Here is a 19228-nt window from a genome sequence, read left to right as displayed (position 1 = left end):
CCATATGCCACTTGCCCTTGGCACTATGGGAATCCTACATGAAACAATGGTGAACAGGTGGCAGGTTAAGAATTAGGCATGTTGCTGCCTGGGAGCTGGTCTCATGTGTGAGGCACAATGTCCAGTTCCATCAATTTGCTGGTGGCTGGATGTAGCTGGACCCCTCTGTTCAAGGTTCTGTTGGTGGTAATTGCTGGCTGCATTGGAAGGTTTATCAGATGGCTTGCTGCCTGTAGGTCTTCTGATCCTGTTAAAGATAATGGCACAGGTGTTACGCCTTTATGCATGTGAGGGCGGTGTGGCCCGATTTGGTTTTTAGGTTGCATATTATTCAAATTGAACATCAAATTTTAAATACATTGCCAAACTACTCTAAGAATATGCCTGCTACCCATTTTTTTGACACACTTGTTCATTGAAATGAGTGCTAGATCAGTCAGTTCAAAGATATACTTTGTTCTAAAAAATCTAGTATTCGCATTAGCTGCTAATAGTTCTTGTAGTACAGGATCATACACAAACGGTTTTGTGATGATTTAATCCCATTTTCAGGTGTATACATTTATGAAAAATATAATGAGAATTACAAAGTACAATGATGGTAAAAAAACAAGGCAGTTAAATCAGAAAGATAGGTAAAGAAGTGCTCACATATAGTAACTAATTTAATATTGAGAGAAACACGGTCTTCCAATGTTCAGATTGTGTTCAAAATTTTCAGAACCGCTTCAGTTGGATAAAAATAAACATCCAAAATACTCATGGGTATCAGGTGCAGCCATTGTACATGAGCCCTGGGAGCTGCGAGTATAGAACTAAAGAGGAGTTCAAATGAGATCCTGGAAAAAAAGATATACATGATGAACCTGCATTTGGATAGAAAAATATACTCACTAGCGATGAGATTTCAAGAGAACCACAAAAACCACATCATGGTTAGTAGGAAGGTCAGGCCATCAAACAACCCAGCTGACGTAGTGTTGTTGAAACTGCCGGCATATAGTTTGCCAGAGAGAAGTGGCCAACAGGTAGTGTGGAAATGCACCACTAGTGGGAGCAATGGTGGAGAAGGAAGAAGCAAGATTCGCACCAACTGAAGGCTGGGAACAGTTACAAAATGAGAGGAGGAAGACAGCAGTATAACAAATTTGTAGAGAGGAATTACAGTGCACACAGTAAGAGCCGCTATGATAAAAGTACTGTACAGAAACTTCCTGTGATAAAACATAGTATAGAGAGATTACAGAGTGACCAATAAAAGTGGTTAAAATTGCGATAAAATCCATTATGGGATCATATTAAATGGAGCCAAGTACTGTTCCATAGTCGTAAATTGTTACTAAATGTAGTTAGTGCAAATATGTACAGTGGTGGGCTGACAAAGGAATCCAAACTGCAAGGACAAGTATGCAAAAAGAAGAAGAAAAATGATACCTGATGAAAGAGCGTACAGTGGGAAACTGAGGAAGAGGGGAGTGCACAGACGGTCAAAATTTGAGAGGATGCCACTATGAGTCCCAATTGGCCATTCAGGATGTGGTTGGGAAACAGTTTTAAGGAGTGCAAAATACCTCTGTCAGAACGTTACGGATATTACCTTCATTACCATTACATAAAATCCTTAAATTATTGGTTGAATCAGAAATAGTATGTCCAGTTATACATAGGTCAGTGGTAAGTGCAGATTTTGGAAACGTCCCATTTCCCAAAATTAGTGGGCAGGACAGTCATTACAAAAAATGGAGTAGAGATCTGTAGAGTAAAAATTATTAAAATTCGACTGCTCATTATGACAGAATTAGAAACCAATACCCCTCAGAATAAAAAGGCTGGGGGAATGCTTTTTGCTTTTAACTGTTTACATATTTTTTTCGGAAATAATCTCGTAGTAAGATATCCTACGGAAAGATGATTTTCTATTAGTTTCGCTGGTGGGAGAGTAATTTGTCACTGGGCAGGAGAGAACAGGATTGATTTTCTTTTGGATGTCTTTGTTAAAATCAGAGTTGTATCTGTTAGTATAAGCAATGTCGTTGATTGTGTTCAATTCTTGGTTAAAGGCTTCATGTAGGAGTGGAAGAGTATCAATTCTGTAAAGGAGGGACTTGACACTGGTCTCTGTATAGCTGAGAGAGTGGTTGGACAGTGGATGAATCAGGATGTCTGTGGCAGAAGGTTATCTGCTAATGTCAAACTTCATCTCAGCCTCTCAGGGTAATCGGTAGATCTAGATAAGGGAGTGAACCATGAGTACTGTGTTGAATCATAAACTGAATTCTAGTATGCAACTTTAGCTGATTGACAAAGATATCATAAACATTGTTTGGGACAGTGTGTGTAGCAGGATGTCACCTATGTAACGGTCAGTATAGTGTGTCGGTAAACTGAAGAGTGAGAGCACGAGTCCCCACTCTGCCTACCCTGCTACGTTGCAGGACACTTCTACAGGCTGTTTCACAACGTAGTGCCGGCCCTGCCTCGGCATGCGCTTTAAATCTGTGGCGACGCTGTGTACAGATATGTCCCAGATGCGTTTATTTCTAGACAAATGCATTAAGAGTATAAGGAAAACAAAAGACGATAGCTTCTCCGAAACAAAACTTTTTAGAGTAAATAATATTAACATAAGAACGGAAGTCAGGATTCTACTACAAATATAGAACCAAATGCCTGTTCATATGAATGTATGTTCCTCTATTCGTAAGACGTACCAGATATAGTGCAATCAGTCTGTAGAATTTAAGGTTTGTTCTTACTTTGTGTTTCTACTAAAAGGTAGAAGTTTACTTTGAAGGGCTGCATTAAAACTTAACAATTCTTGCAACATGAAGAGTGTTTAAAAAGTAACCAGAAATTTATAATTTCGTGTGTTGTGTTAGTTCGATTAGCACTGCTTTTTTGTCACTGTCTTCGTAACCATGTCTGAAAAGTATTTCCAGGTAAATCCCATTTCATGCAATGTCTTGTGTAAAACATCTTTCTGCAAGGAAAATGTATTTTTTGTTTCACGCCAGTAAGTAATTTCCGCAATGTGTGCACAATTTTTTGGTTTATGTGAAAGTCCTCCATCGTCTGTCGAATGACCGATTTTGTGAAACTGTCTATAACAATGTGTTTCCTCCCTAAATTATTAGTTTTCCTTCGCGACGATTCCAGTAAACCATCAGCCTTGTTTTCGCATTCCTTCCTTATGCCTCCTATTGTGGCGAGGCTGGCGTTTGCATAAACGACTGGGACTGGTAATATTAGCCAACAGTTCTTTTGTGTAGCCTCCTTAACACACGCTGTAAAATAACGTTAGAGATGATCGAACGCTCGTTCTCCGCAAATATCTCCTCTTCTTCGTATTCTGCACATTTTCTTGCAATTCAGGGCGATTATCCATCACTTCCGGATACTGAAGTATATCAGTGAGTACACAAAGTTAACTGACTGAGATTGGGAACTAAGATCCCACGAACAGAAACGACGTGTATCACTGCACGCCGAACGGCACCGCTGGACAGGTAACGGGCAACTGATTTTGGGTTGCCCTGTAGGCCAGTGGCAGGGTTCTTCCGGGAAAGGCCACTTCCCCCACCAAAAGCGCTGCTCGCTCTTGAGTTTACAGACAGACTATACCAGACCAGTATTTTACCGTATTTACCCAAGTGTAAGACACACTCTCTCTCTTTTTCTTTTTTAAGGCTGCTAAAGGAAAATTCATTTTGTAACATACTCTGACTGATGAGAATTATAAACCTTTATTGACTTAATGTATCTGCCTAAAAAGTTACCATTACACCTATTCTACCCATATGTCATTTATTGACTTCTCTACATTTTGATAATCTAAGAAGAAATAAAATAAACAAGTAGAAATTGTTTACATTAGTTTTTATCTTCACTGCCTCTTCTGTTTAGCCTGTCATCTGTGGAACCACTATTTTTAATCATCCTAACAAGGTAGCTGTGAAAGTTACATCTTCTTCTATCTCTGTTGTCACAAATATTTGGCCATTTTTTCCAAATATGTTCTGGTTTTTGAACATGCAGCTGATTTCATTTCTGTGCTGATGTGAGAATGTTACAATGATGTCTTTTACTTAAAAAACATATAGTCTGCCTGCCACTCTCTCATTGGCTATGTAGAACCAGCAGCTGCTGCACCCCCTCCCCCGGTCGTCTGTGTCGTACCTCATGGTGAACATCGACAATATTGCTGCACAAAACGTGTAAGTACGTCACATGCCTCAGTCCACATTTTTAGCACCTCTTGCAAAAATGTATGCTGCTGTTGAGGATTTGGCCAATTTTAAAGTTAGTTTGATTCAGAGTACAAATACAGGGTTGCCACAAGTTCTGTAAATCGGGGAATTCCAAATGTTTCAGGGAAATTTGAAAAACACTGGAAATATCTCATTTTTGTCTCAGTAGATGAAATGGTTTGTTTACTGAGTTGTCATGCGTCGTCACTGGCTGGGCGCAGTTGAGTACGTGCATCACTTCTCTACTCACTCATTCTTATTGCTTCTCCCCTTGCTACCACTCTCCTCAGCTTGCAGTCGGTGTTGCCACCACTTCTTGCCACTAGCCTAGCAGCTGCCGATGAGAGCAGGGATATGGGAGGAGTGGTTTGTTTGGATCTGATTCTCAGAGGTTGTTGACGCAGCAGCCAGAGATTGTGGTCATGTATGCACGAGTTGTCTGAGGGACCATGTGAATGTGTGTATGCTCTCGTTTTCTGACAAAGGCTTTGGCTGAAAATTTAGTTGTGAGAGCGTGATTCTTTTCTACGTGTCTGTCTGCAACTCAGCAATCATCTTTATGAGGAGTTGCTAAATATCCTCATCAGTATCGATTCTCAGAGGATTTGTGCAAGTTAAATGTTGCATGGATTGATCAGTGCGATCTCATTTCATCAACATGGTGTCTGTGACATGTAAATAGTGGGCCACACGAGTGGACTTCCATGGTAGGCCAATACCACAGGCCATTTCTGTGGGTATCTCTAACAGGTCGGGCCTGCTCATCTGAAGCCCATTTTCCACCAATGTGCAAGCCCTGCGCATGAGATTTAGTCTCACCAATCTGCCTGCGGTCTGGGTCTGTTCGTGCATGACATACCCATCTTGCCCATTATCTCGAGTGGTCCATTCTTTCTGACACTTACTCGGGTGACCATTTCCCGTGTGCTATCTGTTTGCTGACACCTACCCCACCTATGTGCACACTCAAATGGAGCGTACTAAGCCCGACTGGAGGCTTCACTCCTCCCTGACGACCTTTGACGAGCACGATTTCCCCAGTTGTGATGACCAGGTGTAATATCTTACAAACGTTATCCTTAGTGCCATAGAATGTTCCATTCCTCGCACTTTGTCTATACCACACAATGTACTGGTCAGTTGGTGGACTGAGGCATGTCGCGATGCAATTTGCGTGCAGAGACGTTAGCCTATGATGGCAAACTGCATTCATTATAAACAGATTGGTACACAGTGTCATCGCGTTCTTTGGGATAACAAAAAGCTAACTGGGTTTCATCCACTAGTTCTTTAACAGTCCCCACCCCCTCTTTCATCATGTGGGCCAACCTCCGACAGCTCTGTGGGACCAAGATCCATTCCCGAATTTCCAGCCTGACAGTATGAGACAATGTTATCGTAGACCCTATTGCTACATCGAACACCTTGGGCTGCCATTTTGCGGAAATTTTGAGCTCCTCCCACCATCGTCCTGCCCTTCCTCCACTATAAACGAATGGAGACAGCTCAGGCAATACCCTTCCCTTCTCAGAATCATGACTGTTAGAATGCTGCCTTTACTATTAGGGAGCTAAATCATGTTCTCACTTCACCCTGATCCTCTGCCCCGGGGCCAGACAATGTTCACATTCAGATGTTGCAGCACCTCTCTCTTGTGTGCAAGCACTTTCTCCTTTATACGTTCATCTGCATCTGGGCAGAGGGCCCGTTTCCCAGACACTGGGGTGAAGCCATTGGCATACCCATACCTAAGCCCGATAAGGACAAACACTTTCATTCTAGCTACTGCCCCCTCTCTCTCACCAGCTGTGTTTGCAGGGTGGTGGAAAATATAATTCATGCCCAGTTGGTATGGTGGCTAGAGTTTCGCAATTTAATAACCACTGCACAGTGTGGATTTCGAGCACACTATTCTGCAATTCACTATTTTGTCACTGTCCACCTATGTCATGAATGGTTTTCTGCCGAAATCCCAGGCTGTGACCTCGTTTTTCTATTTGGAGAAAGTCTATGACCCCTGCTGAAGGACTAGTATCCTCCGTACTCTCTACATGTGGGGCTTCCTTCGCCACCTGCTCTGTTTCCTTGAGGTATTTTAAAAGGGCTGAGTTTTCAAGGTGCGTGTGGGTACTGCCTTGTCAGATACCTTTATCCAGGAAAACAGCGTACCTCAGGGTTCTGTCCTGAGCGTGATCCTCTTTGCTCTCGCCACTAACCTTATAATGGCCTGTCTTTTACTTGGCATCTTTGGCTCCCTTATTGTTGATTATTTTGCCATCTATTGCAGTTCTTCATGGACCTGTGTAATTGAGTGGCATCTTCAGTGATGTCTTAATCGTCTTTACTCATGGAGCATCAACAAAGGCTTTAGTTTTTCCACTGACAAAATCATTCATATGAATTTCTGGTGGTCCAGTTGGTTTCTCCCACCATATTTGTCTCAGACCCGTTGCTCTTCCATTCATCAAACTATGAAATTCCTGTCGAGCAAGAGCCCCAGGAAATTATCTTGGACCTCCTACATGTCTTTCTTGGCAGCCTGCTGTACGCTGTCTCTCAATGTCCAATGCGTCCTCTATGGTACTCCCTGGGGTACAGATCGAACCACTCTCCTTCGTTTGTACTGTTTCCATGTCTGTTCGAACCTAGACAGCATTGTTCATGCGTCTGCACATCTGTCTCAGTACTAGCCACCATTGTGGCATCTGTTTGGCCACTAGCGCCTATTACACTACTAGCCTGGTCGAGTGTCTGTATGCAGGAGCTGCCGAACTACCACTGTTCTACTGCCCTGACTTTCTCCTCAGCAGATATGAATGCCATTTGTCTTCCACATGTGGCCATCCATCCCATGCTGCCTTCGATGTCTCCTTTGATTGTCAGTATGGGCACATCCCTATTCTGTTACCTCCTGGAGTTCGCTTTTGGCTCTTGCTCTGGCAGATTAACTTCACGCTCCCTACAGCTTTCCTGGTGGGTATGAACCTTTCATCACCTTTGCTTCATGCGGCAATCCATGTTGGCCTTGGTCTCTATTTGCTTCGACGCTACAACAGACTTACTATATTGTGTTCAGTTTCATGACCTTCACATGGAACTGCATGATAGTACCTTTGTGTACACTGATGGCTCTCAGACTGACTATGGTGTCGGCTGTGCCTTCGTCACTGGAGTCAATATTTTTCGGTATTGGCTTCCGGCACACTACTCAGTATTTACAGCAGAGTTCTTCGCCCTGTGTCAAGCCACAGAGTATGTCCAGCAACACAGTGTTCTCAATTGTCAGGCTGTATATGACCCGGGACAACCGGGAAATTCGGGAAAAATCGTGGAAGTTTTTCATCCGGGAGAAAGGCAGGGAAAACCCGGGAATTTTTCGGAATTCCGGGAACTTTTCATTGTTTTGGCTTTTAGTTAAATTTTTGTAATTTTGACTGGTAAGAACTGATCTCCAGCAAAGAATGTTACTGTATCCTGCTACTGGATAGTGATACTGCAGCAATAAAATATAAATGAGAGGGAAAAAAATAAAGCTTTAGTGGCAAAGGAGATACGCCATTTACAATAACGAAACACCGTGCACGCACAAGCGTCTGCAAACAGCAATAATATGTCGAAGGCCTTAGGGCGAAGACTATATAATACTTGGTAACAATAAACTGCTTTCTATGAGCGTGATGTCACAACTGTTTACAAAGGTTCATAGGTTCACCACCGGGCTCAAGCGCAGTTGACTCTCATATCAGCAGTACCTTCTCCCACTTCCCGCTACTTGAAGTGTGGCTGTTGGCTGTATTGGCAGTAGCAGCAGGCAACCAGATGCTAACGAGAAAAATTATTCTCGCACGCACTAGCTGCTAGACTCGCGCATGCGCAGAGTTGTCAGAGTTGTTGTTGGGAGGGGGTTAATCGTCACCGAACCCCTATTTGCGTTAAGTGACTTCATGGTGTCCTCTTCATTTACGGCTCCCACATCAAATGAAAACAAAATGGATTTCTGTGGCCGGAAGCTATCAAGTGATTTATGATACATTGACATAATTATGGAGGGCCAAAATATATTATTAGTTTCAGTTTTCTGATTTTATTTTATTTCGAAGTTATTAGCAGTCAAGCATTAGTCGGCTTGCAGAACAATGAAACTATTTTTGTCAGTTTCCTAAAGAAATTGGGCTTTATTAATCTTTCCCCTGAGGCAATCAATTTATTTGAAACGAAGTGTTTCGTTCCACAGTTTTGGCTAGTTCCAACTGTTCGTTGAATTTCAAGTGCATGTTTTCATCTTCTGCCATGTATGGCATTATGCTATAATAAAGAACTGAATATGAGACAGTACAGTACTGGTACTCCAAGAAAATTTACACTTCAAAAACGTCACTGAATAGCTTAATATCAGGTGGGACCTACTTTATTGTGAATCTGTAAAAGTAACAATGTGCAATTCAAGCCGAATTTTGTGTTTTGGTATGGTTTACAAAATTCCGATGCTCTTGGAGTATCCTCTGATGTCCTGTTTCTTTTATGGCGTAATAAGAACATGTGGACTTCCTACACTACTGCAGCTGCACATGCGCAATAATGCCTGCTTTCTGGTGCTCTCTGGCAACTGCTAAATCGAACCTATTTCTACCAGTCTCGGGGTAGTATTGCGAATGGTGGTTCTAAAAAGTGTTACTTTCAAAGTAAATTTCTTTTTATGCAAGATGAATTATGTTACGTGTGAGAAAGTGGGATGAATTTCTAAATCACAGAGCATTTAAAACTGAACACTTTGAGGACCAGCCACTTACAAGAATTTCGAGCCCAGAAGACCAGACATTTGTGTCATAGATTTAAATTTACTGGCACATTTGTGTGATGTATCTTAAAGTATAACACACGCAAAAAAAAGATTAGTATTACATGTGAAATCTTAGCTTTTCTTGTAGCTATACTATGTATATTAATGTAAACCATTAAGTTTTCCTCTTCGTGTGTTGGCACTACATAACAGTGATCTTGTTATTGGCTGAATATAACACATGGCCTATGCTTTGCATATCTGCTGTCATTGGCTGGCGAGATCACGTGGCATGACTAGCTTACAAAAGGACATCGCAATCTCGATTTCAACGCTCCGGAAAATAACATGCTGTGTTCGGTGCAGTTTGAATTTGTATTTACGTGATATGAAAATATGCAGCATATATGTTGCTGCACATCAAAGGTATTTCCAAAACTTCCCTTTTTTCATCAAAAGACTTTCCAAAGCTTGTCTGCCCCATATTTTTTTTTTCCGTTGATGTTCCCGTTTGCATTTGCCGTCTGAGTTATTGGCCTTTTCAGTGAATGACGCATACGCTGTGTACCACATTTTACTTTTTATCCATTGTAGCAATGTGGTGAAGACCATTTAATTTTTAGTTCTGGACCTCCACTTCTCTATTGCATATTTTATAGACCTTTCTCCACGTACCTGTTTGCACCTGTCTTATCTTCCATCATTGGGGATTGACATGTAGTCATTTTTAACTCCTCTCTTTTTCTTCGTGTTTCACACTTTTGACATGGGTTTGTATGACCCTAGTTAGTTTTGCGCCTTAAAACAAAATTGGGGGAGAAATATGGAAGTCCTTACTTTTTTACTTACCCTTCGAGATATCAAAATTTGTCAGGGAAAATGCTAAAACTTGTCTGGAAATATCAAGCAATTCAACTTGTGGCAACATTGAAATAGATTCAGGCAGACTGCAGTTTAAATGCTGTAGATGTTCGTAAAAAGGCAAAGTACGGAGTATAAATTCCCATGGTTGGCAACAAGACAAAATTTGCCACACGCTCACTACTCCCCTCCCCACACTCATTATAGTGTCAACTATGCTCGTGTCAATGTTCCATTCGAAGCTTTCTGTTGTGCTATGCTTGAGCAACAGTGAAACATGGATAGCTATGTCTTTTAATGTGTAGGTGATGTGTGACAACAGCAACTAATACGTAAATAAAACATAACAACGTGATTCAGTCCAATTCTTGAACTTCCACTCATCCCATGGTCTAGTGCTGTCTGCTGGTACCATCTCCACAACATGTCTTTCCATTATAATTCTTATGATAACAGTTGCAGTCAGTTTAATGTGATTTGTTTCATTAGTTAGATATTTAATTCTGGATTAATTTTCTTTCTCGTTCCATCTGGATGTCACCATTTTGTTCTAAAGCTGATTAAAAGCTGGTAATGGTAGCAGGCGCTATGTGGTGTGGATTGGGTGGTTTTTTAGGTTAGAGGGTCTCTGGAAAACACAAGACGGGCTTCAGTCACAAAGGGTGCAGGCCAAACACAGGAAGAACTTAGATACAGCAACCATTGCTATAACAGTTGTAAAGTGTCGTAGCTGTGTTGGGAAAGTACCAGAGCTCCTAGTGCTAATAGAAAGCAGTGATGCTCAAATCATTACAGCCACTGAAAGCTGGCTAAGGCTGGATACAAGATCAGCTAAAATTTTTGTGAAGAACCTAACTGTGTTCCAAAGGGGTAGGCTAAATACTGTTGGCGGTGGCATGTTTGCTGCTGTTAGTAGTATTTTATCTTGTCGCAAAAATTGAAGTAGATAGTTTCTGTGAGTTAGTATGGGCAGAGGTCATTGTTGCCAACCGGAATAAAATAATAATTGGATCATTTTACCGACCTCTCAATTCAGATGGTACAGTTGCTGAAAGCTCAAAGAAAACTTTAGTTTGATTTCAAGCACGTACCCGACTCATACGATAAGAGTTTCTGGTGACTTTATCCTCGATATGTTGGCGAAAATTCATGTTCAATTCCAGAGGCATGCATAAAATATCATCCGAAATTGAGCTAAACGCATTCTCTGAAAATTATTTCTAGCAGTTAGTTCACGAGTCCACGCGAATAGTAAACGGTTGTGAAAACACACTTGACATCTTGGCAACAAATAATCCTGTTAATAGCGAGCGTTAAAAACGATACAGGGATTAGTGAACACAGGATTGTTGTAGCAAGATTGAATATTGTAATCCCCAAATCCTCCAAAAATAAACAAAAAAATATACATATTCAAAACAGCAGATAAAAATTCCTGTGACGCGTTCCTGAGAGACTATCTCCACTGATTCAGAATTAATAATATAAGTGTAGACTAAATGTTTCTTGAATTCAAAGAAATAGTATCAGCAACAATTGAGAGATTTATACCAAATAAATTAATAAATGACGGAGCTGATCCTCCTTGGTACACAAAACGGGTTAGGACACTGTTGCAGAAACAATGAAACAAACATGCCAAATTTAAACAGACGCAAAATCCCCAAGACTGGCGATCTTTTATGGAAGCTCGAAATTTAGCGTGGACTTCAATGCGAAATGATTATAACAGTTTCCGCAACGAAAATGTCTCATAACCTGGCAGTATGTTAGCGGCAAGAAACAATCATTTCCTTCTCATCGTGATAGCAATGGAGATACTATCGAAGACAGTGCTGCCAAAGCAGATTTACTAAACACAGCCTTCCGAAGTACCTTCACAAAAGAAGACGAAGTAAATATTCCAGAATTCGAATTGAGTAACTTGGAAGTAAATATCCTCGGAGTAGTGAAGCAACTTAAATCACTTAATAAAAGCAAGTCTTCTGGTCCAGACTGAATACTAATTAGGTTCCTTTTGGAGTATGCGGATCCATTAGCGCCATATTTATGTCATATACAACCGTTCGCTCAACGAAAGATCCGTACTCAAAGATTGGAGAGTTGCACAGGTCGCACGAATATTCAAGAAAGGTAGTACGACTAATCCACTAAATTACTGGCCCAAATCATTAACATCGATATGCAGCAGGATTTTGGAACATATATTGTTTTCAAACATTATTAATTACCTCGGAGAAAACGGTCTATTGACACACAGTCAACATGGGTTTAGAAAACATCGTTACTGTGAAACACAACTAGCTCTTTATTCGCATGAAATGTTAAGTGCTATTGGCAACGGATTTCAGATCGATTCCATATTTCTGGATTTCTGGAAGGCTTTTGACAAGATACGACACAAGCGGCTTGTGGTGAAATTGCATGCTTATGGAATATCGTCTCAGTTATTTGAGTGGATTTGTGATTTGCTGTCATAGAGGTCACAGTTTGTAGTAATTGACGGAAAGTCATGGAGTAAAACAGAAGTGATTTCTGACGTTCCCCAAGGTAGTGTTATAGGCCCTTTGCTGTTCCTTACCTATACAAATGATTTGGAAGGCAATCTGAGCAGCCGTCTTAGGTTGTTTGCAGATGACGCTGTTGTTTATCGACTAATAAAGTCATCAGAAGATAAAAACAAATTGCAAAATGATTTAGAAAAGATATTTGAATGGTGCGAAAATTGGCAGTTGACCTAAATAACAAAAAGTGTGAGGTCATCCACATGAGTGCTAAAAGGAATTCGGTTACTCAACAAATCAAATCTAAAGGCCATAAATTCAACTAAATACATAGGTATTACAATTATGAACAACTTCAATTGGAAGGAACACACAGAAAATGTTGTGGGAAAGCTAACCAAAGACTGCATTTTATTGGCAGGACACTTAGAAAATATAACAGATCTACTAAGGAGACTGTCTACACTACGCTTGTCTGTCCTCTTTTAGAATACTGCTGCGTGGTGTGGGGTCCTTACCAGATAGGACTGACGGAGTACATAGAAAAAGTTCAATGAACGGCAGCACGTTTTGTATTATCGCAAAATATGGGGGAGAGTGTCACAGAAATGATACAGGATTTGGGCTGGACATCATCAAAAGAAAGGCGTTTTTCGTTGTGACGGAATCTTCTCACAAAATTTCAATTACTATCTTTGTCCTCAGAACACGAAAATATTCTGACTCCAACCTACATAGGGAGAAACGATCACCACGATAGAATAAGGGAAATAGCTTGTATGGGAAGATACAGGTGTTCATTCTTTCTGCGTGCTATACAAGATTAGAATAATAGAGAACTTTGAAGGTGGCTCGATGAACCCTCTGCTAGGCACTTGAATGTGGTTTGCGGAGTATCTGTGTAGTTCTAGATGTTTTGCCCTAGTTTTCTAATACATGAACAGCTCTGAATTTTCACTTGCAACACACTTCATAAAGCATAAGTTTTTCGATCAAATGATATACTGACTTTGGTTCAGAATCTTACACAGTTTCTGAAGGACAAGATTTTTTACTAAGACTGTTACCTTTATTTAAATAGGAGCATAAATGTACGTATACGGTGTCCATATACATACGAGAACTTGTATTGCACACACATTTAAATACAATAAAACTTTGTGGTTTGAAATAATTTAATTCTATTTCCTCTTTTTCCACAAAATTGTCAATTTTTTAAGAAGAGCACTATAGTGTTCCATAGCATTTAGGAAGAATTGTCAACTGTGCCCTCAGTTCGTTAATTGTTGGAAAGCACTAGGAAAACGAAATTTTATATTCAAAGACTTTGTATTGGTAATTTACAACGTGCAAGTTTCCAGGTTTATCCTACAATTACTACCGGAGATATAAAAAGCAAAATGTCACGTTTTTTGAGCTCTACCGTTTTCGATAAAATACGTAACCTAATAACAAAGAATAAATAGTTCTGCACAGCACAGCAATTAGTGCAAAGAACATGAAAGTTGTGAAGAAAGAAGTTCGTACTGTGAAAATTTGCAAGTGTTTTTATAAGTGAGGTTGTACTACGACCTCAAGCATGTGACCAGATGAGGAAATGCGTATGCGTATGCCCACCAAAAACTCTAACAAAAGATGTAAAGTAAGTGATAAGTCATGAAATAAGTGAACTACTTAACCATGGGACAACAGAAGGAAGGGGAAGACAAATTAAGATCATGAATCTCTTTTATCTCTTTTCGCATTATATTACATGTTAGGTCTAGAGGTAGTAGGAAATAGGGGAGTCAATTTGTTTGTTGTTTCATTTTTGTGTAATACTTGTCCCATGTGGTAGTAAAAACCAATATTCAATGGTTTCTAATGACAGCCTGCATACATTGACCATAAACCATAATTTTTATGTTTAAAATGATATTGTTACATAAATTTGTTTACAGGTCATAAAATATTTTCTGTTTATAGGTCTTCCAGTCTTAAGGTCAATGGGCTTGATGGCAAAAATTATATACTGAATATATGCAACTTGTTAGAGAAGATAATTGTTGCAAAGTGTTACTGGAAAAAGAAGGGTGGTAAGTATTTTATTATATACTGTTTCATTAGAAATAAAATTTTGTTCACCTCCTTTACTTCTGTCCACTTTTTTTTGTTTTTGTTTTCAGATACTTTGATTGTTTTCTTGGCCAAAAAGTCTCCAGGGGCAAACTGGTCACATATGACATCAGTGGAGAAGAAAGCAAGTGAGCCGAAGGTTCCAAAACTAAACCATTCTGATGACCCAAGTGCTGGGCTGATGGATATGATGAAACAGATGTATCTAGAAGGCGATGATGAGATGAAGAGAACCATTGCCAAAGCCTGGGCAGAATCTCGTGACAAACAGTTACCTCATTAAGTCACAGCTGTCGCAAACTCTTAAATAAGTATCAGTTTTGTTAAAGCTGTTCTCTGAACATCATGTTCAGACCCTAAGGACAGATAATACAAATTTTTGTGCATTGCAGTGTTGTGCCAGTAGAGAGATTGGGATCAGTCATTCAACAAAGAATAAATTGATACTTCATGACTAAACAGATTTTATGTGCAGTCTTTGACTAAACCTTAATGAATCAGAATTGGTAATAGACTACAGCACAAGGAATCAGTTATTTGTTATAGCGTCCTGTATCTTATGTTTGTAGTTGAAAGTTGTCATGTGTATGTGTGTATTATGTTACATGTTGTATTTGAATATATAGCATCATTTTGTCAGATTGTTTCAGCTATATTGTGTTCAACAATGATTTTTCAGTATTCACACAGTGGAAATAATGAACTTCCGCTAAATTAGTGAGGAGAGGCAACATGATTGTTAAAAAATTGATTTAGTTCTTCTCGTAAGTTGCCCAAAGCGATGCAGTTAAAAAAAATATTTGTAAGGTTCTGTAGTTATGCATGGTATAAACTTGAACTCTGATACCAATTTTGGAGGTTGTTCAGAGATATTTTCAGAGTATTTTGGTATGAGGGACCCACAGTATCCAGTTGCTCATCTGAGAGTAAAAATTTAATTAGCATTTATTTGTATAGTTACCGTAGTTACCTTTGCTTCTGTGAAAATGTGCTTCACAACAAAAGCACTTGTAATATGGAATCACCTAAGTGGAACAACCCAGTTTGTCATAAGTGCTTATGTACTGATATAAAATTACTGTGATGGGGTTGCTGGTGCTTTCACTGAATTTATGCTGCTCTGTCTCACTGTTAATGTAAAACTATCATTGGGGGGGGGGGGATGCAAGCATGAGGGTAGAGGGTTAAATCAGTACTACTATTAACAACAAGAAGTAAGTAAATTGAACAAGCTTTTTTTCTAAACAAGGCACACAGCATATAAGTAGACATTGACGCTGTTATGGGGAACAGTGAAACCCCGCTTTTACCCTTTTTGAGGGACCTTAAAAAATGGTTTAAAATGCAGGAAAATGTAAAAGTTGGGAAATAATGTTTTAAGCCGTAAAAGTTACGTATAAGATACCCCCTTGCAATTTTGCACTTTATGTATGTGCACTTAACAGGCATCAAAATACTTTAGTCAGGGAATTTATTTAATAATAAATAAGGTTTATTAGCTAATAAAAACTCCTGTTATAACAGGAACTGATAACTGGGAAGAAAAAAATTTGATTCAATTTCATACGTCATAATCAATGTTTCTGAATGGCTGCAGCTGTCATTACTTAACCTAGTTAGTCCCATTAGCCACAACGCAGAGTAGAGTTTGGCAGCGGCAGGAGATACGGCACAAATTGTTGTAACGTTTACGTGCTTACCAGTTAAAATTTGCTAAGTAGAGCATCCTGGTGTCAAGAAACGTAACCACATAATGAAAAAACTTCCTGGCAGATTAAAACTGTGTGCTGGACCGAGACTCGAACTCGGGACCTTTGCCTTTCGCGGGCAAGTGCTCTACCAACTGAGATACCCAAGCACAACTCACGCCCCGTCCTCACAGCTTTACTGGAGAGTGAAACTCTCATTCTGGAAACATCACCTAGGCTGTGGCTAAACCATGTCTCCACAATATCCTTTCTTTCAGGAGTGCTAGTTTTTCAAGCAGAAGAGCTTCTGTAAAGTTTGGAAGGTAGGAGACGAGGTACTGGTGGAAGGAAAGCTGTGAGGACGGGGCGTGAGTTGTGCTTGGGTAGCTCAGTTGGTAGAGCACTTGCCTGCGAAAGGCAAAGATCCTGAGTTCATGTCTCGGTCCAGTACACAGTTTTAATCTACCAGGAAGTTGCACATTTCTGCTGCAGAGTGAAAATCTCATTCTGGTAATCACATAATGTTTGTGAACACTACTTGACTGCCAACATCATGCCAATGTCATTTTATGTCAGTTTTTTCTCCACGAACGTTTTTCATAAAGCGTAAATCATGGGGAAAATATAAATATGTTGACACACAGTGGGTGCGAATTAACATTGTGGACTTACAAAATTTGATGGGAGCAATAAAAAACTGTTGTAAACAGCAGGAAACCATTAATTCCGGGAACGTAAAGGCGGGGTTACACTTTTTTGAGCCCAGTGCAGATACAAAGATAAATACAGGTACAAAATAAAAAAATGCAAATACTTCATGATGATGAACTGCTGGGAGACTACTGGTCTTGTGTACCAAATTACTCAAAGTATTTCTCAGAGAGCTGAAACATTTTGTTGGACCCTGCATACAGTGTCTGTACATAGTAATAAGTACCCAAGAACAGGAAAAAGTTGCTTCTCAAATCGGAATGCATGGTTTACATATTATAAAACATTTTGTGTGATTGGCACAATGCTTATGTAAATTGATTCTTTTTTTGTGAAAGTATATTTTGATAGAAGTGAAGCATTTGTTCTTTGACGTAACTACCACTTTCCTATTTTTAGTAGGTTTCATTATGACTGTTGACATACATACCACTGGGTGAATTTCCTCATAGTACTGTGTTTTCTTGTTGTACTTGTTTTTTTTTTTGTTTTTTTTTTTTTTGTAAACATTTAAAGGATCAGCTGAATTGTACATGTATTTACAGTATTTACCATCTTTTTAAATTTACCTTATTAGAAACTGTTAATGAAATATGCTGTAATATGATACTACTCTGCAGTTGAAACATAAGATAGTCCAAAAACTTGTAGATTGAATTAATTCTTAAATTTAGTGTTCACATATAATCATTAGTAGTCTATCATGTATTGAACTGTTGGAAATAAACTGATAATTGTAATTGTTTCTCATATCTTGGGAGAAAGAATGGTATTAACATGGTAGTGGCTCACAGCAATAGTGTATAAGTATCCTATATAAATCTGTTGAGAATTTATCTGGATCATTATGTTAATGTTTTAAACATGTGTGGAGTTAATTTGTGGTGTTAATTTGTGGTTCAAAATGTTTATAAGCTGTTAGAAATATGTTGAGTTGTCTTACTTTCTGCCTTCAAATTATGTTATATGAGATGTGGAAAGATAACCATGCAATGGGTAGCAGAGGTCCAGGGTAGAGATGGGTGTCGGACACGAACTACCAGTGATGAGGCCAGGGAAATTCCATGACAGAAGGTGGACCCTCCCGCGTTTGTCATTCAGGGGAGGTAGTGTTGGATTGGAGATGGGAAGGAGATCCAGACGGTAAGGGTTGTGAAACGTTGAAGTTCGGCTTCTTCATAATGCCTTCTGTTATGTCATCTGACAGCATTATTAGGGTCTAGCCGATAAAATTGTAGGAATATGTGACACAGTGTCACAAATCCCAGTAGTATGAGGGCTATTCAGAAAGTAGGGAATATTTCTGTCTGACATAGCAAGGCGCGCACCGATCACTTATATTTTGGTATGTGTGTGCTCGGCAGCTCAGTCGGCATCCATCCGTGACAGTGGGAACGTCATTGCGTGTCTGGTTTTTTCGACATTCGAATTTGAAATGTGCGGTGCAATCGAAAATCCCACCAGTTATGAGGTGTGGTCTGTGATTTGGTTTTTGTTGGCAATAAACCCATAAAAATTTGTCGTGAACTGTGCGAAGTGTATGGTAACAACGTAATGAGTGAATGTTCTGTCTGGAAATGGTGCATTTGGCTTAAAAATGGCCTAACCAATGTTCATGACAAAGAGAAGAGTGGATGCCCGAGCATTGTGACTGACGATCTTGTCGCTAAAGTTGCTGAAAAGATTCATGAAAAGTGTCGCTTCACAATAACAGAACTTTTGCTTTCTTTTCCACAGGTTTCACAGACTTCATTGTTTCAAATTGTCACTCAAAAGCTAGGCTACCACAAATTTTGTGCACGATTGGTGCCCAACATGCTTACAGAGCACCATAAAGAATTGCAAATGGGGGCAACATTGACATTTCTGGAAGCCTGTCACAAATATGGCGATTCATTACTGGATTGAAATCATAACTGGTGACAAGATTTGGGTGAAACAAGTCAATTGAGAGACAAAATTACAGTCCATGGAGTGGGGGCACACAAGTTCCCCCCCAAAAAACCAAGAAAATATTTGCAAACCTTGTCAGCAAGGAAGCTGATGGCAACAGTGTTTGGGATAGACAAGGTGTGCTTCTTATTGATTTTCTCAAACATGGAGCAACCATAAATTCTGCCCGGTACTGTCAAACTTTGCACAGCCTTAGAAGAGCGCCGGCCGGAGTGGCAGAGTGGTTCTAGGGGCTACAGTCTGGAACCGTGCGACCGCTACGGTCGCAGGTTCAAATCCTGCCTCGGGCATGGATGTGTGTGATGTCTTTAGGTTAGTTAGGTTTAAGTAGTTCTAAGTTCTAGGGGACTGATGACCTCAGAAGTTAAG

At 39.8% G+C, this 19228-nt stretch overlaps 1 protein-coding gene across 1 annotated transcript in view; it reads left to right on the top strand.

The window, feature by feature from the left end:
- LOC126248804 (calcyclin-binding protein-like) overlaps positions 1 to 17646 on the top strand; it is a 55630-nt gene extending 37984 nt beyond the window's left edge. Inside the window, exons 4-5 of the mRNA XM_049950199.1 lie at positions 14358 to 14467; positions 14558 to 17646. Of these exons, the coding sequence (XP_049806156.1) occupies positions 14358 to 14467; positions 14558 to 14790 (343 nt within the window). The 3' untranslated portion in view covers positions 14791 to 17646. The remainder of the gene's footprint in view (positions 1 to 14357; positions 14468 to 14557) is intronic.
- Positions 17647 to 19228: the final 1582 nt, after the last annotated feature.

Source organism: Schistocerca nitens, chromosome 3 (assembly GCF_023898315.1).
Source record: "Schistocerca nitens isolate TAMUIC-IGC-003100 chromosome 3, iqSchNite1.1, whole genome shotgun sequence".
NCBI classification, from domain to species: Eukaryota; Metazoa; Arthropoda; class Insecta; order Orthoptera; family Acrididae; genus Schistocerca; species Schistocerca nitens.
Note: the sequence above shows the minus strand (reverse complement) of the source record. Positions and strands in the feature narration are given on the sequence as shown.